At 45.6% G+C, this 27,479-nt stretch overlaps 2 protein-coding genes across 5 annotated transcripts in view; both read left to right on the top strand.

Annotated features, from left to right (window-relative positions):
* The first annotated feature begins 637 nt into the window (after nt 1-637).
* Nucleotides 638-10,875, top strand: AKR1A1 (aldo-keto reductase family 1 member A1). Of its 2 annotated transcripts, none has more exons than XM_059043114.2 (9): nt 638-1,101; nt 5,903-5,992; nt 7,707-7,826; nt 7,999-8,150; nt 8,739-8,934; nt 9,320-9,519; nt 9,795-9,867; nt 10,017-10,103; nt 10,718-10,875. In XM_059043114.2, exons 1-9 carry the CDS (start codon nt 910-912, stop codon nt 10,781-10,783), a joined length of 1,176 nt encoding a protein of 391 aa, XP_058899097.1. In that variant the 5' UTR covers nt 638-909; the 3' UTR covers nt 10,784-10,875. The 2 variants fall into 2 exon arrangements, with proteins under 2 accessions (XP_058899097.1, XP_066864986.1); XM_067008885.1 differs by having other exon boundaries at nt 989-1,101; nt 5,835-5,992.
* Nucleotides 10,876-19,834: 8,959 nt separating this feature from the next.
* The window catches only part of NASP (nuclear autoantigenic sperm protein), a 36,567-nt gene continuing 28,922 nt past the window's right edge, over nt 19,835-27,479 (top strand). For 2 of the 3 annotated variants that reach the window (XM_067008745.1, XM_059042738.2), the window contains exon 1: nt 19,879-20,050. In XM_067008745.1, coding sequence (XP_066864846.1) covers nt 19,992-20,050 — 59 coding nt within the window. In that variant the 5' untranslated portion in view covers nt 19,879-19,991. Of the gene's footprint in view, nt 20,051-27,479 lie in introns of all 3 variants that reach the window. The other variant, XM_059042745.2, reaches the window with a different exon arrangement.

Below are 27,479 nucleotides of genomic sequence, written 5' to 3'. Positions count from 1 at the left end.
TGGGGCCAGTATCCTGTGTTTTCATATCTTGAAATCAGGGCTCACCTTAGGGAATGGCTGCAGTCCGATGGCTGCTAGATGGCAGGTATTCTGTTTCCTTCCTAAATTCCCTTAGGGCTCACCAGCTCACCTTTGGTGGTGGCTGCACAGCTTCAATCGCTGATGACTGAGATATCCTTTGTTTCCTGATATGGCAGGCAATATTCCACTTACCAGTATGCTATACTTCAATAAAAAGGCTTGCAGTAAATAAAATAAAAAAGAACATTCCCCTTCCAGGATTGTTGTGAAGACTCAATAAATTAATGTTTATAAAGCCTAAATATACATAAAACATAAATGCACTGCCAGGGTCCACAGTCCGGATACAGAGAGCACTAACTTTTACCTCTTGAAGCCTGTAGTGCCAAGGTCTTCCCTGTTACTGTCAACCTCTGTGTTGCGGCTGTTCTCTGGACCTCAGTTTGCCTGACCAAATAATGGGACCAGTTTAGGTGCTTTCAGGGAACTTGGCCAACCCGGCTCTAATAAAGAGAATAGATCAGACTGGGGCCTGTAGTCCTTAAGGGGAGCCGACTGCAGAAAAAGCCACCACGTGGCAGCCGGGATCTCCTCCCTCTGGCAGCAGAACGAGCAGAAGTTGTCCAGAGCGGCCTCGCGGCGGCGCGCGGTGCAATATGGGCCAGGCAGAGGCGCCCCCTGGCCCCGCCGCCGGGGCCGCTTACTTGGCCGTCGGCGCAGGCTTCACTCATCCGGGAGTTCTCCAAACTCGCGCTGTGGAGTGTGCCCAAACTCCGCCAATCCACCCACCAGCATCCTGAGGGATAGTGCAGCCACCCAGTTAAGGCGTCCACTCGCCAGCTTATTTCTGGGGACAGGGGCGGGGTCCACCACTACGCTTGATGTTGAATGCCCGGCCCCAGCCCCTCCTCTGGGAGGAGCTTCTTCATCACCGCCAGACTTAAGTCCCGGTCTCCAGTCTCAGGCCAGTTTCTTGCTGCCCACCAATCCCGGAAGCTGAGGCCCATTGGGTCGCTAGCAGGGCACAGGACTGAGCTGAAAAGCCATACCTCCCTGCTAACGTCCTGTGCTCGTGCCGAGGTGAGTTTCTCTTCTGCTGCCCCATCTTTGTCGTAGTGGAGATGGCCTCGAATCTTCACTACAGATGTGTCCGTCCCCGGGTTAGAGCGAAGAGCAAATGCTGAGGAGGCGGCCCGACTTGGTTTCTGATTTGAGCTTCCTCTTATTCGCTGAGTGATCTTGGATAAGTTCTCAGTTTCTCTGGACCTCAGTTTTCTCAGCGGTAAAATCAGTTCCTACATCAGAACTGTATGTAACAAGAGTTAAGTGAGATAAAGTTCTTAAAGCTCCCGGCACATACTGTCAGTAAGTTTTGGTTGCCATCTTCCTTTTGTTTACCCACCAACACGATTTTTTCCGGAACTCCGGCTTTAATGTGGAATTGCAGAGACGCTTCTCATAAGTGGCAGGAGGGGAGTGGGTTCGCTTGCTTAGGCACCTGCCTTGGGTTTGGGAAAGCCAAGGCATGTTTTTCTGTTGACCCAGTGCTCTGTTAAAGTGAGACTGGAATCTGAACCTTCACCGGATGGGGTTAGTATAAATTAACTCTCCCTTCAGCCTGTCCATACTCTGGGCTGCAGGACCTCCCTTAGAAGAGTCTTGATGATTCTGATCAGTCCTGTTACTTTTCCCAAGGTCTCAGTTTTCTTATCTGTAATACGAGAGCAATCCGAGTATCACCCCTTCTGGAGTCACTGGGATTTTTTTTTTTCTTTTTACCGAAGATGATGGTAAAATGCTTTGTTATTTTCCAGAGATGATTTTTTCCAGGTTATCCAAGAAGTAAAGGAAGAAGGTGTTGGAGGCAGTGACTTTATCAAATGCCCATCCAGCTGACAAGATCTCCCCTATTTGCCGGAGGGAGCAGGCACTCTAGCAGCTACAGGTTTAGGTAGATGATAGGCCCTGACCTCAAGGAGTACCAAGATTTGTGAGGGAAAATGAACAAACAAATGCAGTGATGTGCACAACTGTCAGGACATGGGAGGAACCAGAAATTTAAACTGCTAGCTGAAGGGTGACCTGCAGTTAGCCAGGCAAGGGTGGGACTTGGGGAAGGAAAGTGTGCAGAGGCCTGGAGTCAAATATGGTGGCTGGTTCTGCAAAGCCTGGAATATGGAGTCTGAAATGAAGAGGTGGAGAGATGGGGGAGGTGGGAGCCAGGTTATAAAGGGTATTACTAGGGAGTCTGGACCTTATCCCGAGGATAGGAGAGATCTACTGGAAGAGCTCCTGGGAATCACATGGTCAGATTTGGGGACTGCTTTGTGGGGAGAGGGGACACACCGGAAGCAGAGAGATCCCTGGTTCTGGGAGGGGTCTTCACAGCTAGAGCAGTGGCCCTGGAGTTGGACAGGGATAGGTTGGATAAAGATTTAGGAAGTATATATTCTATTCACATTCATTAAGAAGTCCAGGAAGTGTTATTGCAATCTTAGGTTTTACATTACAGTTTAGAGCAAACAGTGTCTTTTGTAATATTTACAGGATTTTTTATGCAGCCAGATAGACCAAATCTTGGCCACTGCTACCATATTTAAGGTGGCTTTCTGTCCTGGCTTCTTTGAAACCAGAAGAAGAAGATAAACTGCCCACCTCCCATCACCTGTCGAAACCCTAATCTGATAGTACTCAGAAATGCCTCAAACAAACTGAAATACATTATATGGCTTTTTAAAGACCCCCATGGATGATACTGTAGACAGGTTGTCTGGTTTGCTTTAACACTTGTTATCCAGGGCCTTGAGTCCCTGGTGAGATAGAGTATACAGAAAGAAGAACATGGTCAGGCACTGTGTAGCGTGCTTAAAATCTCTTTAGAATGGGAGAGCTGAGATTCAAGCCCAGGTCTGTGCCACCCCAGAGCTTGAAATCTGCTGTGTTGCTGGATTTGATAAGTATACCTTTGGACATGTTGAGTCTCACTTACCTGTAGGATATACAGATGGAGATGTCCAGAGGGAGGTGAATATATAGAACTGGGGTGGAAAGAATTAGTGATTAAGGTGATCACTGAAGACTTGAGCTTGACTAGGGAGTGAGAAGGGATTGAGGACAAAACCCTGAGGGACATCAATATTTATGGGGAGCAGAGAGGAAAGGCCCATCCAGCCAGGGAACACTCACGTGAATACTGCTTCCTCTTCCTGTGTTTTCAAGTTTCCTGTATCAAGGCATCTCTAGAGCCCTCCTCTGAGAAAGGAAGACTGAGCCCCAGAGAGAAGGAACCTAGGCACTGACCTGGGAATAATAAAACCTGAATCCTGATACTACCCTCACCCGCCTCTCCGCACACACCCAGCTTTTCTTCTCTCTTTTCCATCTAGAACCTCTCCCAACATAACATGTTGAGGGTTTCTGAATTCTGCCAGAGGTCTAGCTAGGCAGATGCTGACAAGCTCAGAGCCTATTAGTGCAGGGCTGGCTGAAAGCCTGTTGCACCAGGCAGAAGATGAGGAAGTCAGGAGCTGGTAGAGGATGACTTCCTGTCCTAGAGGAAAACATCTGTCTTCTGCCTTCTGTCCTTTGGAGCACTTGTTCTTTGCAGGCCTGTGTTTGCCATTTCTACCTCTATGATCCCTGCCCCTCCAAGACTTAACCTTTTTTTTTTAGAAACTGTTTATTTTCCGTCAACCTATTTACATTTTAATAGTTTGTGGAAGAACAGCTTAAGACCACTCAGTGGTTGTTCCTATCCACTCAGTGGCCTGAGCAGTGGGAGCTGCAGACCAGTCTTCAGTGGCAGGCTGAGCACTCCAGTCTTCAGGGGGAACTGCTGAATAGGCACAGGGCACCTGCACGCCTTGGGACCAGTCCACCACCTCAAGCCTTAGCCTTTTTGGTTTTCAGTTTCACAAGCAAAAGAAAGGGAGAGGCAAGCATGAGGTTTCTTCTTCCTTTTCCCCTGAGGCTGGGTTTTTGTTCACTCTCTCAGCCTGGGTGTTCTGGTAAATCTGGGAGAGGTCAACAGGTCATAGATTGAAGATCAAGCCCAGGAAACCAGCCACAGACCCTGGTAGCAGCTAGCAGGCTAGTTCCTCCTGTGAAGGCCAGACATGTTTGCCTGATCCCTGGGCAGGTTGGTGCCCCTGGGAAGTTTGGTAGTGAAGAGTATTGCCTTCAGTGGTCTGTGGTTTGCTGCCCAGGTTGACCGTTTTTGTTTCTGTTTTTGTTTTAGCAGAAAGGGTGGTCTCCATAGGGTTATGTTAGACTATAAAATTCTTCCTGAGTCAGAAGTATTAGGAAAGACAATTTTGGTGTGTTGGTTATAGTTACAACTTGTCCAATTACCTGCTCTACCATAATACTATTTTTTAAAAACATAAGTTTATTTATTTATTTATTTATTTTTGGCTGAGTTGGGTTTTTGTTGCTGCACACAGGCTTTTCTCTACCGTTGCAGCGAACGGGGGCTACTCTTCCTTGTGGTGTGTGGGCTTCTCATTGCGGTGGCTTCTCTTGTGGAGCACGGGCTCTAGGCATGCGGGCTTCAGTAGTTGTAGCTCGTGGGCTCTAGAGTACAGGCTTAGTTGTTGTGGTGCATGGGCTTAGTTGCTCCATGGCACGTGGGATCTTCCTGGGCCAGGGATCGAAACCTTATGCCCTGTGTTGGCAGGAGGATTCTTAACCACCGTGCCACCAGGGAAGTTCCCTATTTGGAGACTTCTGATTTTCATAGCTCTCCAAACAGGGTTGCTCCAATCACCCACCTGCTTCATTCAGTTGGAAATTTTCATGTATCTGTAATTTCCTGCTTTCTGCTGCATTGAAGTCCTGTGTCTAGTTCCTCTTCCTGGAAAGACTCTTACCCTTGACTCTTGAGACTGTCCCAATTCATTCTTTTTTTTTTTTTTTTTTTCACCCTACGCGGGCCTTTCACTGCTCTGGCCTTTCCCGTTGCAGAGCACAGGCTCTGGATGCACTCAGGCCCAGCGGCCATGGCTCATGGGCCCAGCTGCTCCGCGGCACGTGGGATCCTCCCGGACCGGGGCACAAACCTGCGTCCCCTGCATCGGCAGGCAGACTCTCAACCACTGTGCCACCAGGGAAGCCCCCAACTCATTCTTAAAAGCCAGTGTCATTATTCCCTGGTTCTTGCCCTACAGAAGTCACTTGCTTTTCTGTAGCACAGTGTACATGCACATATGTGTATTTTATAGGTCTGTGTTTACTTGCCTTTTCCCGCCTTTTCCATCAGCTCCTCCTTGAATAGTTGGCTCTGCCACTTAGCTGTTGATTTGGGGCAAATAATTTTACCTCTCTGAGCCTGTTTTTTTCATCTAAACAATAGTATACTTCCCTTGTAAGACTACACTCAGGGCTAGCAGCATGGCCAATCAGACCTCTCTGTAAGAGAGACTCAGAGTCTCTGTAGTTCTGACAACCTCCTGGGAACATTCATTTCATCCTTTGAAAAGGGACCCTTTCCTGAGCCAGTTCTGTCACCTGGTCTCACTTTGTCTCATAAAGGCCTTTGTCTGTCTTACACTGGTTTGAGACCTCATGTAGTTAAGGCTGGGTACTTCTGGGAAGCCACCTCGCCTTTGTTTTTAGGTTTTAGAGCTCTTTAACCAGAGCTTTAGCCTGATGGAAGGAAGGGCAGCCAGGCTGGTGGTCCCGTTAGTGTTTGTCCAGGAGTTACTGGCTTTGCTTGGTTCCAGGCACCTTGTCTCAGCTGTCTCTGCTCACAGGCATATACACATGACTCTGTGTTTTTTATCCTATCACCCCTGTGCCCCCTTCCTGTTTTACAGGAGTCTTGATCAGTGGGCCCAAGCAGCAGCACTGACCCCACACCATTCTCTTCCCGTCTGTGTTTCAGGGGGCAATGGCAGCTTCCTGTATCCTCCTGCACACTGGACAGAAGATGCCCCTGATTGGACTGGGCACCTGGAAGAGTGAGCCTGGCCAGGTGAGGGGTGGGAGATTAGGAGGGGGGCTTTTCTTACTCCTCTGCTCGGGAAAAGGCACTATTCGGGAGAGGGTGTCTGTGTTTTTTCTAGCAACCCCCCCCACAACTATACTTCACCTCAGGTGGGATGAGCCTGGAGGGCAGTGGGAAGAAACAAGGGACCAGCAGTGAGCACTTGTCTTCCACAGGTGATTCAGAGGAATGGTTGAGGGGCCCAACACTGACTAGAGTGTAGGAAGGAGCCCTTTCCCTGACTGGATCTGCACTGCTGTGAAGACATGGGACGCCTCTGTGCCTGGCCCTATGCTAACCCCTAATATGCCACTTATCACCCTGTGCTGTGATCATGTCTCCTGTTCCACGCTGGGTTCCTTGAGGCCAGAGGTGCACACAGCAGGTATCAGGGTTTAAAGAATAACTAGGTCAACTGTTTAGACTGAAGGTCAGCAAACTTTTTCTTAAAGAACGAGGTGGTTAATAGTTTAGATTTTGTTAGACAACTTGCAAGATGGAGGTGATTATGTAACTATTTAAAAATGTAAAAATCATTCTTAGCTCAAGGGCCAAAAAAAACAAAAGAAAACTGCTAGAGTTTAGCAACCCCTAGTGTAGACCCTTCCAGCCCAGGGAGCCTGGGAGCGGAGACCTGTTTTTCTAGATTGACACAGGTAGAGATTCAGCTTGCACCTGGGATGGAGCATCTCCTCAGAGCTTGTTCCTTGTGCTTGGAATCTGAGTCAGAGTTTAGAGAAGTTTGGGAGGGACTCTGGCAAGGAGAATGGCCTCTTCTCTCTGGAATTTAGGCTGGGATTTGTGGTGTGGCTGGATGAACTCAGCCTTTTTTCCCTTTGCTTTCCTTCCTACAGCTGCCTAGGAGCCTGGTTCTGTAGGCAGGCACTGATATGGCCTGGGACAAGTCCAGGAGCTAGATGAAAGCAGTTGGTGGTGACAGCCAGAGCCAGGGCCAAGATTGGGGGCAGGGATGGAGGGGATGGGGAAGGGTATGGAGCAGCAGAAGTAAGGTCAGGTGTGAGGGGCTTACGTCTGGATAGTAAGAGCTACACCTAAATGGGGATCTTGAGTGGCAGGGGCCTGGCACACTTGGTTCTTCTCCTAATGCCATGTTAGTCTGGTTTTTAACAAATTGACTGACCTGTCCTCCTCCTTGGTGTCTGCTTTCTTCTATTCTGGTGGGGGACTCTGGGCCCAGCTTCCATCTCACTTCTCTGGCTTCCTTCATTTTCTCCCCCCTCACCTCTTCTGCTCACCTGAGCTCTCTTGGTCTACATGCCTTCCTAAGGGTCTCTCTCCATGTGGCCTTGCTCTGGACTCTATTTACCTGTGTATCATGTTTCCCTAACCAGCTCCCCAGGGCTGGGGACCTGTCTCCATGACTACACTTCTGCCTTCTGTCCTCTGTCAATGTATCCATCCACCTCCTGAGCATCTAGCTGAGAACAAACACATTGTTTGTTTTAGCTGGGCCCTGCTGAGATTGCTTGGAAGGAAACTTGGAGGTGGGTGGGGTGGGGACAAAGGGTTTGGGTCTCTGAAGAGACTTCTGGTCCCCAAGACTAGAGCCATCTTCTCACTTCCACTGCATGGATGACTGCAGTGGTAAATTCCTGCCCCCTCCCTGCATCAGTGACCCTCAGGAGGGCAGTTTCTGGTCCAGACCAACAAAGCTAAAACTTCTGCTTTTCTCACTTGGCAGGTAAAAGCAGTTATTAAGTATGCCTTGAGTATAGGCTACCGCCACATTGACTGTGCTGCTATCTACGGCAACGAGACTGAGATTGGGGAGGCCCTGAAGGAGAATGTGGGACCTGGCAAGGTGAGGACTGGGGCTACAAGAGGGGTGGGGTGAGAAAACTCAGAGGCTGGGGCTGAGGCCTGGCGAGAGGGATCTGGCATCAGCTTCCTTCTAATTCCTCTCCCAGAGGTGAGGGTGGGTGAGATTGGGTGCCCTTGACTCTTCTAACTATGGACCCTGCCCCCTGTACTAGTTGGTGCCTCGGGAGGAGCTGTTTGTGACTTCCAAGCTGTGGAACACGAAGCACCACCCTGAGGATGTGGAGCCTGCCCTCCGGAAGACACTTGCTGACCTCCAGCTGGAGTATTTGGACCTGTACCTGATGCACTGGCCTTATGCCTTTGAGTGAGCCTTGCCAGAGTCTTCATCCAGGGAATCAGGGGTTGGCGGAGTCATGTTAGTAACTTTTTGTAAGTCATAGTAGCAGAACAGGAGAGGAACACTCAGCCTTTTCTGCTACAGTTTAGCTACAAAAAAGGAGTGCAGCTTCACATGGTGTGTATCCTAGGGTGTACATGGGTGGTCCCTCCTGCTGCCTTTGTACATTCGGGAAATGTACTAGCTTCTGCTGACCTAGGCCCTGGGGTTGCAGTAGAGTAAGCTCCCACAGAGGGTGTGAGAGGAGCGGACCATCAGCTCTGTGCTCTGTGCTTGAAGAAGGCTGCAGGGGCATGCAACTCCCTGAGGTAAAAGGAGTTAAGGAAGACTTTCCAGAGGAGAGGAGATATAATGTGTCTAGGAAGAAGAAGAGGGGGGATGGGCATTCCATATAGAGTTAACTTGGGTTATGACCTGGAAAGGTGAAAAACCATTTCTCATTCTTGGCCCTTTACCCTTTCTGGGCTTGGATTATGGGATGTAGCATGGCTAGACGGGCAGGTGGGCAGGAGCCTGGCGTTTGTGCCCACACCTGGGGGGCCATCTTTCACTCAGGCGGGGAGACAACCCCTTTCCTAAGAATGCTGATGGGACTATACGCTATGACTCCACCCACTACAAGGAGACCTGGAAGGCTCTGGAGACACTGGTGGCTAAGGGGCTGGTGCGGGCACTGGGCCTGTCCAACTTCAGCAGTCGGCAGATCGATGATGTGCTCAGTGTGGCCTCTGTGCGCCCAGCTGTCCTGCAGGTGAACACAGCAAAGATCAGTTGGTTTGGAGGCTGTGTGTGTGTGTGTGTGTGTGTGTGTGTGTGTGTGGTGTGTGTGTGTGTGTGTGTGTGTGTGTGTGTGTGTGTGTGTATGTAAGTTAGCATGAGTGAGCAGATGATGGGTCTGCTTCAGAGAGATGGCCAGAAAGTTGTCAGAAGTGTGGTGTAGAAATCCTCTGCTTAAGGAAGGGCATTGAAGTGTGGGAAGAGAATGAAATAGTGGAAAACTGTCTAGAGAGTGAGAAAAGCAGGTTGAGGGGAAGCGAGGGGTCAGCGATGCAGGGTTGGTCAGAATGTGCATGTCTGGGTGGGGCCAGCAAGCTGGCTGTGGCCACCTCATGATGATAGGTTGTTTCTTGGCTCAGGTGGAATGCCACCCGTACCTGGCTCAGAATGAGCTGATTGCCCACTGCCAAGCACGCGGCCTGGAGGTGACTGCTTATAGCCCTCTGGGCTCCTCTGATCGTGCCTGGCGTGATCCTGATGAGCCTGTCCTGCTCGAGGAGCCAGTGGTCCTGGCACTGGCTGAAAAGCATGGCCGGTCTCCAGCTCAGATCTTGCTCAGGTACGAGCAGTCTTGGGGAAAGACAGTCAGGTTAGGGAGAAGGCTTCTGGGTTGGGAGGCAGGGGTTGAGGGGTTCCTTATCCAAATGCCTGGATGAGGCTGAGAATCCTGCCGTGTCATCTGGGGAGAGGCCACTCTGAGGCATGTTCCCTATTCCAGTGAGGCTCAGGGGTTCCAGGAGAACAGAGAAGGCTGCATGGAGGACCAAAAAAAAAAAAAAAGTGCTTATGTGTACTGACTCCACTTCCTCATCTATACCTCAATCCCCCACTCAGGTGGCAGGTCCAGCGGAAAGTGAGCTGCATCCCCAAGAGTGTCACACCTTCCCGTATCCTTCAGAACATCCAGGTACTTGGTGATGTGTCTGTCCTGTCTTCTTTAGTCCATTGGGACACAGTCTGGCCCTGACTCTGTTTGGCTAAGAAGGCATTGTTCTGGAACCCCAACTTCCACTCACAAAACTGGCTTTCCTGACACACCCCTGCTCCCATCCCCAGGTGTTTGACTTCACTTTTAGCCTGGAGGAGATGAAGCAGCTGGATGCCCTGAATAAAAATTTGCGATTCATCGTGCCCATGCTTACGGTGAGTGTGTATCACCCCCCAGAGTTAGGGAATATGAGATTTGGGGCAGGATTCTGCCCTAAGTCTGGCCTCAACCTTGCTGGTCACAGGCTTGGCAGGATGTTGTTGTTGGTAGGATTGCTGTCCTGGACACAATGGGCTCTTTTTTCTTTACTGAGCTCCAGGAAGTAGTCTGGGTGAGGGATAAGGCATGTAGCCTGTGAGTTCCAGTCCTGCATCTCGATACCTTGTAACCTAGAACAAGTTATTTAACTTCAGCTTCCTATGTGTAAAAAGGTCCCAGTTCCTGACACATAACAGTTACTCAGTAAATTATATAAATGGGACATTCTCAACCTTGTTAGAGGTTTCCCTGTTGCACATAAGGAAATAAAGAGTGTCTTATCCTAGCTGAGACCGCAAACTCTTAGGGGCAGGGTCAGCCACGTACCAGGCTGTGGGTTTGGTGCTGGAATGCTCTTGGTACTGTGGCATTTTCTGAGGCCCTAGCCTCAGTGCCATCTGTCATAGTGCTGTACACAGGTGAGGCTATTGAGTAAGATTCTTGGGAAAAGATGTTCTGGGACTTTGGAATGTCAGCTCCTACTAATGGAGTCATCTGTCTCTCTTTCCAGGTGGATGGGAAGAGGGTCCCGAGAGATGCAGGTCACCCTCTGTACCCCTTCAGTGACCCATATTGAGACCACAGCTTCCTGGCTTCCTTTTCATCTCTCCAGCTATAACATCCTGCCATCCCCAGAAAGGAGTTAATAAAGCCATTGGAGTATCCATCCATGATGCTCGCTTGTCTTATTTGTCTGGTCAGACCTGATATGGAAACAGTTTCTTTTAGGGATGCTGTGTGTGACCTGCCATGAGTCCAAACTCCATTATCTTTCTTGATTCTGGAGAAACCAGTGTGTAGCTGAATTCCATGTCCGCCTTCACAAATTATAAGGTATATTAATGGAGTAGCGCCACCTAGAGGCATCTCTTAGCACTACATGCCATCCCAGTGTAGTCTTAATGAGGATGCCAAAAATTGGTCTCTTAACGGACTGAGATCAGGGCAGCGAGAATCCTGTGGTTTCTTCACACTTCTGGGCATGGGTCTTGAGTTCCTGCATCCCGCCCACCCATCTAGTCAGTGCCTAGATTTAAGAATATGAAGAGCCAACAAACTTACATTCTGAAGTTTGGGAGTCCCAGCTTGGAAAATCAGGAAAGCTGGGGACAGGGTCGTTTTCTGTCAGACACTATAGTCAGTGTGCATAGGCTACCTGAAGGAGGCAGAGTCAGCACCAAAGTTTGTCACTGTACCTAAGGTCCTATCTTATATATTTTGTGGTCCCACCAGAGACTGAGATTTTGGGTTTTTAGCAGGGTTTTTGGAAAATCCCTCTAAACTCCGGTCACACAAAACTCATTTTAGTTTTCTAGTTGAACCATTGCTCTTCATTCAGAAAATATTTTATGGAGTACTTAGGCACGATGCGAGACCCTGGGGATATAGCTATAATCAAGACACATAGGTCCCTACAGTTTACTTGAGAAAAACTAAGTAATTGCGTAAATAGTTTAATTACAGTTGGAAGAAGTGCTATGAAAAAGCGCAGAGTGAGAAGCTTACTGATTTAATCGGCTGAGATCTGAAGGATGAGTAGGGAATAATTAGTTAAAAGGTGAGAGTGGTTAATAGTGTTCCATGCAAATTGAATAGCCTTGAAACTGAAAGAAGTTGTTGGAAAAACCTAAAGAAAGAAGTCTTTGTGACAAACTGAAAGTGAGCAGGGGTAGAATGGCATGAAATAACGCTGGAATAAGGTAGGGACCTGGTGATGTAAGGCCTAGGAGACTGGGTTAAGACTTTAGGTTTTTAATTTTATTTATTTAATACATTTATATATTTATTATTATTATTTTTTGGCTGCGTTGGGTCTTTGTTGCTGCGCGGGTTTTCTCTAGTGTCAAAGGAGCGGGGTCTATTCTTCGTTGCGGTGTGCGGGCTTCTCATTGCGGTGGCTTCTCGTTGTGGAGCAAGGGCTCTAGGCGCGTGGGCTTCAGTAGCTGTGGCACGCAGACTCTAGAGCACAGGCTCAGTAGTTGTGGCGCACCGGGTTAGTTGCTCCGTGACATGTGGGATCTTCACAGACCAGGGTTCAAACCCGTGTCCCCTGTATTGGCAGGTGGATTCTTAACCACTGCGCCACCAGAGAAGTACAAGACTTTAGGCTTTTTAATCCTGAATGAAGCAGGAGGCCATGTAAGAGGTTTGTTGTTGTTGTTGTTGTGGTGGTACGTGGGCCTCTCACTGTTGTGGCCTTTCCCATTGCGGAGCACAGGCTCCGGACGCGCAGGCTCAGCGGCCATGGCTCACGGGCCCAGCCGATACGCGGCATGTGGGATCTTCCCGGACCGGGGCACGAACCCATGTCCCCTGCATCGGCAGGCAGACTCTCAACCACTGCGCCACCAGGGAAGCTCCATGTAAGAGTTTTGAGCAGGAATAACATGGCATGATTTGTGTTTTATAAATACAGTGCTAGTGCAGTGGGGAAAATGGATTAGTGGGATAAAAAGTGGTTGTAGGGAGACATGTTGGAAGTTAGTCTTTTTATTTTATTTTATTTTATTGAAATATAGTTGATTTACAATGTTGTGCCAGTCTCTGCTGTACAGCAAAGTGACTCAGTTATACACATATACTATTTTTTTAAATGTTGTTTTCCATTATGGTTTATCACAGGATATTGAATATAGTTCCCTGTGCTATACATTAGGACCTTGTTGTTTATCCATTCTAAATGTAATAGTTTGCATCTACCAACCCGAGAAGTTAGTCTTTTGTCTCTGGTCCTTTCTGCCTGGAACAATCCACCTGTTAGCCTACTGTTGGATGAACATCTATTACTTAAACATTCAGTTTAGCTGTCACTTCCTCTGGGACATCTTTCCTGATCTCACCCTCCCCAGGTGGCTTGCTATATGATTCCATAGCTCCCTTATACCCTTTCACGATCCAACTTTCCACAGTTATGAGGTAGCATGAGTTTGAAATGTATTAGTTTGTTGGGGCTGCCATAACAGTGCCAGAGTGGGTGATTTAAACAACAGAAATTTGTTTTCTTACAGTTCTGGAAATTAGAAATCTGAGATCAAAGCATCAGCAGGATTGGTTCCTTCTGAGTGGCATAAGGGAAGGGTTTGTTCCAGGCCTCTCCCCTTGGCTTGTAGAGAGACATCTTCTCCCTGTGTCTTTCCATTGTCTTCCCTCTGTGCACATTGTGTCCAAATTTCTTTTTTTGTTTCTTTGTTTTGTTTTGTTTTTTGGCTGCACCACACGGCTTGTGGGATCTTAGTTCCCTGACCAGGGATCGAACCTGGGCCCCAGCCGTGAAAGCGTGGAGTCCTAACCGCTGGACTGTTAGGGAATTCCCTGTGCCCAAATTTCTTATAAGGCTGTCATATTGGATTAGGGCCCATCCTAATGATCTTATTTTAACTGAAGACCCTGTCTCCATATACAGTTACATTCTGAGGTACTAGGGGTTAGTACTTAAGTATATGATTTTGAGGAGGGAGGACACAATTCAGCTCATATCAGGAAGTGAAAGTTGTCATAACATCAAATTATTCACTAATAAGTTAACTACTTAGAAATTATTCTTAACTCAAACATCTCACTCTGCTTAGCATTAGCATTTCTCTGTTGACATCTTTGTCTAAATCACTGGGCAGTACAGTGCACATCCACTGAAAAGTGAAATTGCAAATCTTGCAAAAGTTAACAGTACTTTATGAAGCAATGGAAGTGATGTTGGAAACAACACATCATACCCAAAGCTATCGAAAAGTGAGGATCTGACAGTTAATTGGGAAAGAAAATCAAAGATGAAGACACTAGACTTCAAAAGAGGATATTTGGCTTATCAAAGTATTAAGGAAGAAAAAAAAAGTATTAAGGAAGGCCTTTGGGAAAACTATGAAGTCCTTAAGTATTTTTGCAAAAAGGATTCTTTATATGATTGTTTTGAGTAAAAGACCACAAACTCAGATTTTAAAATGAGATTTGCCTTTATAAGACTACATTCTAGAGGAAGGGAGTGCTTACAAGCCGGAGGCTAGCACCACCACGCTCCAGTTCCTTACATCAAAATTTTTTATACACAAGTACAATCTAAGACCCCTTTCAGAAACTGCCCTGTGGTCTGCAGGGAGGAGGGGATATCTCACAGTCAAGTAGGAAAAATGAGACCTTGTGACATTCTGTAGGAGAGAGAATATGAACCTTGTAATGGAAAAGAATGTAAAAAATAGAATGTATATGTGTATATAACTGAGTCATTTCCTGTACAGCAGAGACTGGCACACCATTGTAAATCAACTATACTAAAAAAAAAAAAAAAAAAGTCTGGCAAACCAAAAATGAATACTTGGTAAAAGGGGACTGATAACATACATATGAAAGAGGTCACAGTATTTGTCCAGGAAAATGTGATCTATGAAGGAGTCCTGATATTTGTCCAAAGAATTAAAACATTGAAAATCACTTTATTGGTTTGAGATGTTAACTTCTAGAATGTTCATGACAAGTTCTGTTGATTTTCCTCTTTGAGGATCATCAGCACTTTGACATCTGTATATTCGTAAACTATAAATATGCCTGTCCAGATGTGTCTGTTTTGTTTCACTACCTCTTGGGCCTTTGGCCTTTTGAGGCTTTAATAGGTTGTTTTATACAACATGGCAAGCAAGACTGAGCTAGTATAATGAATACATGGAGAGCATATATTTTTGCCAGGATAATTAATCCACATTTAATTACATTTAAATCTCATTCTGTTTCATTTCCCTACATCCAGGATCTACCTGAATTAATTAAACAGTTGTTTCTCTCTCAACGGAGTGAAGAACCAAGATTGTTTCTTTAATTTTAGGGATGTTTCTTTCTAATTGACTTTATAGTTTAATAACTTGTGTTGACAACAGTGTAAACATCACTTTGAGCTATGATCATGAGAAGAGCCATTCAATTCTGCCACAACAGAGGTAGATGATACTTCTATTTGTGGAGATCCAGGGTGTCATTTTTTGCATTAAAGCTTTACTCTAGTATTCCAGAGATATTAACATGACTTGTGCTGGCCAATGAAAAAAAAAAGTGATTATGTGTTGGTTCCGGGTGAAAGCTTTAAGAGTAAGTGTGAGTTCCAACATATTCTCTCTTACCCTCTGAAACAGTGACAAGCAATACTCTATATTATTTATGGTCGCTGTTCCATCAGCTTGAGACCCAGAATGAGGATGACACAGAGCAAAGCCTCCAGCTGACCTGAGATGAAAATATAGTAAGAGTGGAAACTGAATCTTATTGAATGAAGCCATTGAAGTTTTGGGTTTACTTGCTACCACAGCAAAATTTACCCTGTCTTTTTTTTCTTAATTTTTAAAAAAATATTTATTTATTTATTTATTTAGGCTGTGCTGGGTCTTAGTTGCAGCATTTGGGATTCTTAGCTGCGACATGCAAACTTCTTAGTTGCGGCATGCATGTGGGATCTAGTTCCCTGACCAGGGATGGAAACTGGGCCCCCTGCCTTGGAAGTGTGGCGTCTTACCCACTGGGCCACCAGGGAAGTCCCTACCCTGTCTTAATTAGTACAGTTAGCTAATATTTTATTTATGATGTATGCAGTGACATTCATAAGTGAAAGGGGCTTACAATTTTATGTTTTATATTTTCCTATTTCTGGAATCAAGACTACATTACCTTTGGGAATTCCCTGGAGTTCCAGGGGTTAACACTCTGTGCTTCCACTGCAGGGGCATGGGTTCAATCCCTGGTCAAGGAACTAAGATCCCACATGCTGTACTGCATGGCCTAAAAAAATAAAAAAGACTACATTGGGACTTCCCTGGTGGCGCAGTGGTTAAGAATCTGCCTGCCAATGTAGGGCACATGGGTTTTAGCCCTGGTCCAGGAAGATCCCACATGCTGTGGAGCAACTAAGCCCATGCACCACGACTACAGAGCCTGCGCTCTAGAGCCCATGTGCCACAACTACTGAGCCCGCATGCCGCAACTACTGAAGCCTGCATGCCGCAACTACTGAAGCCCGCATGCCTAGAGCCTGTGCTGTGCAACAAGACAAGCCACTGCAATGAGAAGCCTGCGCACCGCAAGGAAGAGTAGCCCCTGCTTGCCGAAGCTAGAGAAAGCCTACACGCAACAACAAAGACCCAACACAGTCAAAAATAAAATAAATAGTAAAAAAAAGACTACGTTAACTTTTCTTTTTTGCTATACATAAATGTACGTGTTCAACCCACCATCTTTTTTTTTTTTCTTTTTTTGGTACGCGGGCCTCTCACTGTTGTGGCTTCTGCCGTTGCGGAGCACAGGCTCCGGATGTGCAGGCTCAGCGGCCATGGCTCAGGGGCCCAGCCGCGGAGCAGCATGTGGGATCTTCTCAGACCGGGGCATGAACCCGCATCTCCTTCATCGGCAGGCGGACTTTCAACCACTGCGCCACCAGGAAAGCCCTCAACCCATCATCTTTAACTGAAAGTCTTCCCTAAATCTTATTAATATAAATCAGAGTTCTATTATTATCCTAGAAAAGTTTTTGCTTTTTTTTTACATATGGAAATGCTTCTTGAAAATGTGTTAACCTCACCTATAAAACCATCTGGTCATTTGGGGGGAATGGTGGGACATCTGACTACCATTTTCAAATGTTTATTATTTATTGATCTACTTAAGGTCTGTTTTTTCTTGTGCCAATTTTGACACTTTGTTTATTTCTAGGATCACTCCATTAGGTTTTCAAATTTATTAAAATATAATTATTCTTTTTTTTTTCAATATTTATTTGTTTGCACTGGGTCTTAGTTGCGGCATGCATGTGGAATCTAGTTCACTGACCAGGGATCGAACCCCAGGCCCCCTGCGTTGGGAGCACAGAGTCTTATCCATTGTACCACCAGGGAAGTCCCAGCATATAATTATTCTTAATACAATTATCTTTCCATTGTGTCTATGGTTTCTGTAGTTATTTCTGCATTTTCTTTTTTGCATTTGCTATCTATATATTTTTATTTTTTCAAAGAACCAGTTTCTAGTTCATCTTTTATTTCTCTCTTGATTTCTGCCCTATCTTCCTTATGTGCTTCCCCTCTTGTTTGAGATTTCTCTCTCGCTCTTTTTCTAACTTCATGAGTTGAATTCTTTGAGCAATTTTTCTATTTGTTTCCTGATAAAATTTTTTGAAAGCTATAATTCATCAAAATACAGCTTTATCTGTGTTCTATGAATTTTTTTTTTGTCCTATGAATTTTAACATGTGGTGTATTTATTGTCATTCAGCTCTAAGTATTTAACTTACTTCATGATTTTTTAACCCAAGGGCTATTTATTTATACAATATATAAATGTTAATTTGCAGTGCAATAAAGCTTTGTGGTTAGAGAAGATGGTCTATATGAAAATGATGATTCTTTAGAATGTATTGAGGTTTTCTTTGTGGCCTAATAATGGTCCATTTCTGTAAGTGATCTATGATGTTTGAATGTAATGTGTATTTGCTGTTTTTTGAGCATAGATTTCTATATATTTAGTCACTAGAGCATATTAATAATATTAGTCATGTCATCTCTATCTCTGCTTACTTTTTCGTCTGCTTGTTTCTGAGTGACATGAGTTAACAATTTCTGCTACAATTGTTGACTTATCTCTATTTCTTCTGCAATTCTTATAGTTGTTGCTTAATATATGATGGATATATCTAAGAAGTTTATTTCGCTCTTATATAACATTTTTGGAGTAAGCAGCCCAGAGCTTGTATGGTGGCTCTGTGATGCTAGGAACCTAGGCATCTTACTAATTTGTCATTCCTGGTGCATCACCCTGATTGACTTGGTCCAAGTTAGTTTACCACCTCATCTTCTGAAAAGAGAAGCCCCTTCCCTTTGATGTCACTATATGGAAGATGCACACATTGCTTTTGTTCACTTTCCATTGACCAGAGTGTCATCATGTGAGCACTTCTAGTTCCATTGACAATTTTGGTTTTTATTCTGGGGGTTATGCACTAAAATAAATGTATAAATAAATAAAAATCAGTGTTCTATTACGACTATAGGAGAGAAAAATCGATATTGGAAGACAACTAGGAGTCTATCACAAGATCTCAGTGTTTTGTATGTAATCATTCATTTAATCCCTGTCTTTTCCATATACTTCTTATACCCTCAACTTTCTCTCAGTTCAACCTCCTTTTTGTTTTACCCTCTCCAAAAAATAAACTTCCAGTTTTCCATTGCCCTGGGGAAGATGATTTGGAAGGTCTAACTGCTTCTTTTTATTTTTTAAAATTAACTTATTTATGTATTTATTTATTTTTGGCTGCGTTGCTGCTCACGGGCTTTCTCTGGTTGCGGCGAGTGGGGGCTACTCTTCATTGCATTGCATGGGCTTCTCATTGTGGTGGCTTCTTTTGTTGTGGAGCATGGGCTCTAGGCACGCAGGCTTCAGTAGTTGTGGCACGCGCGCTCTAGAGTGCAGGCTCAGTAGCTGTGGCGCAGGGGCTTAGTTGCTCCGTGGCATGCGGCATCTTCCGGGACCAGGGATCGAACCCGTATCCCCTGCATTGGCAGGAGGATTCTTAACTGTGCCACCAGGGAAGCCTGCAGGTCCAGGTCTTTATCCCTAAAGATTTCAAACTGCCTGAGTCTTGACAGACTGGAATAAGAATCCTCCCCAAGAATCTTTCTCAGTATGTCTGAACCTGATGGAAATAAAATTCCTGTTCTGACCTTTGTGGGCAAGCCCATGGTGGAAGGCAATGGATAATGCTCCAGATGTGAGGAAGTTCAGTTATCTTCCACTCAGCGAGTTGCAGGAAATGAGGCACACTGCTTCCCATAAATGACTTGTCTTGCAACCTTCTGAGCTAGTCATACCTTCTTTGAACCTTGGTTTCTATTTCTAGCAAATGGGACGGATAACACCGTTGTCACCAGTAGCGTTGCTGTTAAGATTAAGTAAGACAGCTAATAGCTTTAGAATGTCTAAGCACAGTGCCCCCGGACATAGTGGACAAACTATAAACCGTAGCTTGGAGTGGACGAAAAGAGCTGGGAGCATTAAGCTAGTCAGATTTGGAGTCTGGGTAGGGCCTAAGAGGATGGCTTCAGCGGATTGGGCCAGCCGAAGGGGGCGGGTCCAGAGGGAGGAGCCAGCCGCGTCCCGCCGCAGCCCCCAGCTTTGAATCAAGCGCGGTAGTTTCAGGCGGTGGCCAATCCTAGGACAGCATTTCCTTGCGTCAGTTGTTGCTGAGGTTCAGAGCCACGCGTCTCTCACCGATATCTGTTCTAGCCGTTGCTGGTATACACGTGCTCGGCTCTTGCATGTCCATCCGTTACGACTGAGCGGACTGACAGAAAGTCTCAGTTAACTTCCTGAGTATCCGGCCTGGAAAGAGACTCTCGGCTACTCGCTCCGAACGTGTAAAGCAGCCCCAGCTTCCCCTTCTCTGGAAGTCGCTGGCCGCCGTCCAGTCAGGAGTAGTAGTACCAAGATTCTAGTTCTTCTTACGCGACATGCTAGAAAAGCAAAACGTTGCTTTTTTCGGGGAAGCCAGGGAGGAAAAGTATCGCGCAGAACCAGGTGGTGCGGGTGTGGGATGTCCTTGGGCAGGATTGGGGCTGGGTCCTGGCCCTTTAAACTCGAGGGGGAGGATCCGGAAGTGGATGGGCGGGGCGAAGGGCCCTGGTATATAAGAGGGCCCAGCCGCGCGGGGTCTCCAATCTGCCATTTTCTGTCCACGAATAAGTCTCTGGCTTTCCAAATTCTCTCTGTTTTTCTCACAGGCACTACCCCGTCCGCTGGCCCACCACCTCAGGGGAACGATGGCCGCAGAGTCCACAGCCACTGCCGCCATCACCGCGGAGCTGGTTTCCGCCGACAAGTAAGCTGGACCGTGGAGAGCTTGAGACACTGGCCAGTCCGCAGGGAGGGGGTGGTGGACGGCGGCTCCCAGGGAGGGACAGACCGGAGGGTGGGAGAACTTTCCTTCCAGTGAACAACCGTCGCTGTTCGGGGAGGGCCGGACACTGGAGAAGCCCACTTCTTGCAGAGAGCCTCGCTCATTGGCAGTAACGCCGGTCGGCTGGCGCCCCCTGCCCCGCTTTTCTCGGTCGCCATCTTGCCGGGGGCAGCGGCGGCTGTCTCTATCGCCTGCCCCTCTCCTTCCTCCGCGGGCCCGGGGCTATTGGCGGGGAGGCGGGGCCCCGGCGCGGCAGTGTACTTTCACGTCCCTGCTGTCCCCGCACTCCTGGCGTGCGCCTCCGGTAGGATCCCCAAACACATCGGGAAAATAACCAACAGAGATTTGGCGCCAAAAAAAAAAAAAAAAAAAAAAAACCCTGCACGAGAGAGGAGGCTGGACCGGTGGGTCGGGATGGGCGGGGTCTCTCGGGGGCGGGGTCGTGCGCTCGTGCGTTCGCTTCCCTCCGCAGGCTCTGGAGTAGGGGGCGGGGCCCTGAGGAGGCGGGAAAACTCCATTGTTTGGGGCTGCGGCTCCCGAGCGCCTCGGACTTCCGCCGTGGGACGCGGTGAAGCTTGTTCTCCGCGGTCTCGCTCACCTGGTACCCTCCTGCCCTCAGGAAGGCCCATTTCTTTTGTCTGTGGTGGAGAACATCGTGGTTGTTTTAGATTTTGGGAACGTTGGCGGGGGACTTGGCTGCTTCTGGGGGATTTTATCGGGAGGCGAAGCATCTTCTATCGCTGCGTCGAGGTCTTTTCACTTCTAGCAGTGTTTGGTTGCTAGGAGAATGGGCAGTATTAAGCGCGAAGTGTAACAGAAGGACTGGAGGGAGTGATAGAAGACATGATTGCTATGAAAACGGCACAGTGCCACTCAGACATAAAGGTATTTTTTGAACGGTGAAGGGAAGCAGGCCGTTATTCGAAGAAAGAAGAAATAACCCAAGTTATTAAGTGGCAGACTCTAAATTAAACCCCAGTATTTCAAGTTTTTATTCCCTCATTACTCATCCTTTCCCCCATCCCCAAAGCTTGAGAGGAAATTGCATGAAAATCTAATTAGCTAGTTGGAGAGAACAATAAGGCATCATTCCTTAGTTAAGTAAGTTCCTGGGGCAGTTCAGGGTAAAGCGTTTCAGGCGTTTAAGGGGGTGGGTAAAGAAAATTTACGTGAGTTTAATAGGCTACTAAGAATGCACATTATAATTCCAGTATAACCATTGAATAAAAAAGTTTAACTTCCAAACCAGTAGAGAGAAAAAAATGGAATGAGAAATAAACCACAGTTCAGAGTTGATTTTGATACCGCTTTCACTGCTTAAGTGGTGAATGTTGGGCTACAGTTTTGTCATCTGTAAAAACTACAATTTGGCTTCTGTCCCTTCATGTCATTAAACAACGTTGCTAAAGGTTATCAGTGATTGTCTAAATGTTAAATCAGTCTTTGTCCTTATTAGCTTTCTAAATAGTTCTAAGTAGTTGTTAACGTTTTTGTTTGTTAAAAAGAATATAGTTTTGTACTATAGTGATAAGGAGGAATGAGAAAGCTTAGAGGAAGTCTTATGTGATGCATTGAATTTTACTTTAACTGTCTTATAATTTCTGAGCTATTTATTCGTACCTTTAGGTGAGGGGGTGGTGTCAAAGTAAAAATAAGTGGTTTAGCTCAGTAATCCTTAAAGTTCTGGGGTTTGTCGTTCCTATTTCCGTAAGTGGAAGGTTCATCTGTGTTGTTGTGGGGCTTGTTTTGGTGCTTAGTATTTGGCTGTTTAAAATGAGATGGATAACCTCTTGTAAGTTAGCTTTATGATGAATTAATGTCAGTGTAATTAGAATATATTTGTGTGAAAGATTTAGCTAACGTACCTGTGTTACCTATATTTTGGTGGGGTGGAGGAGTTAGGTTCAGTATATTAGCTCAAATGTGTAAATGAGGAAAGAGTCTCTCTTGGTGGACCTGCAAAAGCAAAAAACTATTTTCAGAAGTTTTTTTTTTTTTTTTTTTTTTGCGGTACGCGGGCCTCTCACTGTTGCGGCCTCTCCCATCCCGGAGCGCAGGCTCAGCGGCCATGGCTCATGGGCTCAGCCGCTCTGCGGCATGTGGGTTCTTCCCGGACTGGGGCACGAACCCGTGTCCCCTGCACCGGCAGGCGGACTTTCAACCACTGCGCCACCAGGGAAGCCCTATTTTCAGAAGATTTAAAAAAAATTTTTTTTTTCTGGCTGTTTCACACAGCATTACACAATCTTAATCCCCAATCACCCCCCCCCCATCGAACCCACACCCTCTGCATTGGAAGCACGGAGTCGTAACCACTGGACCACCAGGGAAGTCTCTGACTTTGTACTCTTAAGACAATTTACTCATCATCACATCCATTAACTTTGGTAATCTTTATATGCGTGTCTATTCTTCACTTAACACTTTAAACAACTGAGGTTCAGGGAGGGACTTCCCTGGTGGTCCAACGGTTAAGACTCTGTGCTCCTAATGTAGAGGGCCCGGGCTCAGTTCTTGGTCAGGGAACTAGGATCCCGAAAGCCACACAGCCTGGCCAAAAAAAAAAAAATTGGTTAAAAAAAACAGGGGTGCTGGTGGTGGTGGTGGGATAGATTGGGATTGACATATACACTAATATGTATAAAATAGATAACTAATAAGAACCTGCTGTATAAAAAAACCTGAAAAAATATATACAGAGCAATGCAGAAATAAAAAGACAAATTCACAATTATGAAAAATTAAAATGCCAAAAAATAGTAAGATTAATTGCAATTTTACAATTTGGGCTTTAAACATACACTGTTTCTTGGACTATGACAGGGTAAAATGACCCAGTTTGTATAAATCTTATGAGGCTTGATAAATGCACATAATAATTGTCAGCTCATGACAAAATTAAATGACTCAATGAATGTTAATGTCTCCTTTCATATATCTAGATGCCTTGGGACAGTTTCAATATGTGGCATGTATTGTAGTATGATCTATTAATAACGTGGATCAGAGAAGCAAAAGTCAAGGACAAATGTAATTTTTTATGAGATGTACATTATTTTTTAACATCTAGCTGATTACCTTTGGATGCCAATTAAACATTACACCCCCTTCAAAAAAAAAAAAACAGAACACTGAGGTTCACCATAAAGGTTCCACAAAAAAAAGATATCTTATGTTCATCGATTGGAATGCTTAATATTGTTAAGATGTTCATACTACCCAAAGAGATCTATGGATTCAACACAGTCTCTGTTAAAATGCCAATGGCATTTTTTGCAGAAGTAGAAAAATGCATCCTAAAATTCATAAGAAATCTCAAGGGGTCCCAAATAGCCAAAACAGTTTTTGTTTGTGTGTTTTCGGCCATGTCTCGATGATTGTGGGATTTTAGTTCCTTGACCAGGGATTGAACTGGGGTCCTAACCACTGGACCGCCAGGAAGTTCCTTGCCAAAACAGTTTTGAAAAAGAACAAAGTGTAGGTGTTGCTTCCTGATTTCAAAACATTGTGCTACTGGCATAAGGATAGACAAATAGAACAGTGGAATGTAATAGAAAGCCCAAAAATAAATTCTTGCATATGGTCACATGATCTTTGATAAGGATGCCAAGACCACTCAATGAAGAAAGGACATTTTTTTTTCTTTTTAAATTTATTTTATTTATTTATTTTTGGCTGCATTGGGTCTTTGTTTTTTTTTTTTTTTAAAGAGGAGAGTTTTATTTTATTTATTTATTTTTTTTTTTGGTGGTACGCGGGCCTCTCACTGTTGTGGCCTCTCCCGTTGCGGGGCGCAGGCTCCGGACGCACAGGCTCAGCGGCCATGGCTCACGGGCCCAGCCGCTCCGCGGTATGTGGGATCTTCCCGGACCGGGGCATGAACCCGTATCCCCTGCATCGGCAGGCGGACTCTCAACCACTGCGCCACCAGGGAAGCCCTGCATTGGGTCTTTGTTGCTGCACGCGGGCTTTCTCTAGTCGCGGTGCTCAGCCGGGGCTTCTCGTTGCGGAACACGGGCTCTAGGCGTGCTTAGTTGTTCCGTGGCATGTGGGATCTTTCCGGACCAGGGCTCCAAGCCATGTCCCCTGCATTGGCAGGCGGATTCTTAACCACTGGGCCACCAGGGAAGTCCCAGGATATTCTTTTCCACAAATGGTGGGAAAACGGGATATGCACATGCAGGAGAATGAAGTTAGATCCTTATTTTACACCGTATACAAAAATGAGCTGAAAATGGATTAAAGACCTAAATGTAAGACCTGAAACTATAAATCTCCCAGAAGAAAGCATAAGTTAAAAGCTCCATGGGAATTTCCTGACGGTCCAGTGGTTAGCACTTGGCGCTTTCATTACCATGGCTCAGGTTCAGTCCCTGGTTGGGGAACTAAGATCCTGCAAGCCTCTCAGCGTGGCTAAAGAAAAAAAAAAAGTTCCCTGCCAGTTTTTCAGTACATTTTATTGAAGTACAGCCTACTACAAAATGCACAAATGGTAAATGTACAGTTGAGTGAATTTTCACAAAGGGAAATTAGAAACAAAACATTATATGGAAACCTCCCTCCCAACCTATTTAGTCATACTCCTCCCATCAAGCCTAGCTCTTCTGACTTCTAACATTACAGCGTCATAGGTGGATGTTGAACTTGTATTTATTTGTAAGGGTACCATAAAACTTTATAGGGAGGGACTTCCCTGGCGGTCCAGTGTTTAAGACTAAGCGCTTCCACTTCATGGGGCGCAGGTTCGATCCTTGGTCGGGGAACTAAGATCCTGCATGCTGTGTGGCACAGCCAGTAAAACCCAAAAAACTTTATGGGGAGGATGACAGATGATGCTAAATTTCTATGATGACTGGGAGCCAGGAAAACTGGGTTCTGTTTCTGGCTGCTGCGGTGGACCTGTTTTCCCATTTGTTAAATGGCAGAAGTGGGGAGATTCTACAAGGAAATTTTCTTTCAGGAAAATTTTGTGAAGCAGGTTTCTTTCCTCCTACTTATTGGCATATTTCCCCTATATTTATTGAGCATTTGTCTTATTTAGTAGAGGCGCTGTGGTTAAGGAGACAGAAAAGATCTCTGCTTTCAAATGGAGCTTCGACTACTGGGATAGAGACCATGAATATATAGATTAGAGAATATCAGTGATAAAGTGCTATGCAAATAATTACCCTAGTTTTAAGGTGATGTGAGGTAACTGGGTGGTTATTTATTTATTTTTAATTAATTAATATACTTATTTATTTTTGGCTGCACTGGGTCTTCGTTGCTGTGCACAGGCTTTCTCTAGTTGCAGCAAGCGGGGGCTACTTTTCATTGTGGGCATGGCTTCTTACTGTGGTGACTTCTGTTTGCGGAGCATGGGCTCTGGGCATGCTGGCTTCAGTAGTCGTGGCACACAGGCTTCAGTAGTTGTGGCTTGTGGGCTCTAGAGCGCAGGCTCAGTAGTTGTGGTTCACAGGGCCTTGAGCGCAGGCTCAGTAGTTGTGACACACGGGCTTAGTTGCTCAGCGGCATGTGGGATCTTCCTGGACCAAGGCTCGAACCCGTGTCCCCTGCATTTGCAGGCGGATTCTTAACCACTGCACCATCAGAGAAGCCCTGGGTGGTTATTTTAGATTGGGTGATCAGGGATGGCCACAATGAGATGAATGACAAGGGGCCAGCTGTATGAAGTTTCTAACAGGGAAACTTTGTTCATGGAAATAGGGATAGCAGAGAATGTGGATTCAGAGTCAAGCAGGTTGGTAGTTTTGGTGGTTGAGGAAGGGAGACTTCCTGTCTAATGGTTTCTATTTGCTCAATGAGGTGTGAAGCAAGATCTGCTTAGAAGTAAGGGGGAATGGAGTAGGGTGTAGGAGATTTGAGGAGAGAGAAATTTTGGAGACTTGGAAGACATAGTCTAGGGAATGTGGTAGGATTGCCAATGTTGTCCTTGTTTCAGATTTGGGGCCAAGAATTTAAAGAGAGTTCAGTCAATGCTGTTTCTTAAATTTTCATTCAGCTTCTCTGCTGTAGCAGACACAGAATAGACAGCGAGAGGATTAAGACCTCTTGTGGAACTTAAAAGTTTGCCAAAAGAAAAGCCTTCTTCACAGGCTGAGGGTTTATGTTAAAGAAAAAAAAATCTTTAAGGTAAAACAGCTGGAGATTTGTGGGGTTTATTTTCATGTCTGGTTGTCTGCCAGCAACTACCTATTTGGTCTCTTGGTGCTTCCTTTCCTTCCCCTTAGATAGCACCATCTCTGCATTCAAAGGTCCCAAGATAGATGCTTTTAAAAACATTTTCTCGGGCTGAGACCACGGGTTCGTGCCCTGGTCCGGGAAGATCCCACATGCCGAGGAGCGGCTGGGCCCGTGAGCCATGGCCGCTGAGCCTGCGCGTCCAGAGCCTGTATCCGCAACGGGAGAGGCCGCAGCAGTGAGAGCCCCGCGTACCGCAAAAAAAAAAAAAAAAAAAAAAAATTTCTCTGTGATATATGCGTTCAGTTGCTTTCTTTGCTTCTCTTCATAGCCAGGCTTCTTTAGATAAGACTCTACATTTCTAGTGTTCATTTTTTTCCCACTTCTGTTTGCTTATACATTTAACAAATGTATTCAATATATATTTTAATATGTCAGGTTTTAGAGATACAAAGATGAATAAGGTATCAGTTGCTGGTCATCAGATCACAATCTAATTGGACAGGTGTGTTCTGAGAATATACACATTTGTTCAACCTGTCTCGATCTGGCTTCTTCATGTCATTTAAACAACATTGCTAAAGGTGATCATGGATTGTCTAAATGCTAAAATAGTCTTTATTCTTAGCTTTCTAATTAGTTCTTTTTGCTGCCTTTTTGGCACCTCTTTGCTGCCTCTGATACTAGACACTCCCTCCTTAATTTTGTCTTCTTTTGATGCTGCCTCCATTTCTTCCTATCTTTCTGTTTTTTCATTATTAATGATTGCTAGAATCTATTGATTCCTTATGTGCCAAGCATTGAACTAAGCACTTTGTGAACTTTCTCATTTAATTTTCAAAACAGATCCTGTGAGATATAGGTACTGTTAATAGTTGAGGAAATTGAGGTACTTCACTTGGTAAGTGGCAAAGTCACTTGTTGTTAATCCTACCCTAGTGATTCAGAATTGGTCACTTTAACAAATATTGATTAGCTACCAGGCTTTGTGCTTGGTGCTAGGATACAGTTTAGGATAAAATAGACGTTGTTTCTTAGAACGTAATTCTGATGGGGGAATACAGACAGTCAGTAGGCAATTGGAGTACAGAATGAGTTATGATGGGGTCGTGTAACTGGGTAAGTTACTTCTCTGGAAAATAGGTTATTGCCACCTGCCACAAGGTTTTTT

Source organism: Kogia breviceps, chromosome 1 (assembly GCF_026419965.1).
Source record: "Kogia breviceps isolate mKogBre1 chromosome 1, mKogBre1 haplotype 1, whole genome shotgun sequence".
Taxonomy (NCBI): domain Eukaryota; kingdom Metazoa; phylum Chordata; class Mammalia; order Artiodactyla; family Physeteridae; genus Kogia; species Kogia breviceps.
This window is presented reverse-complemented; position numbering and strand designations above follow the sequence as displayed.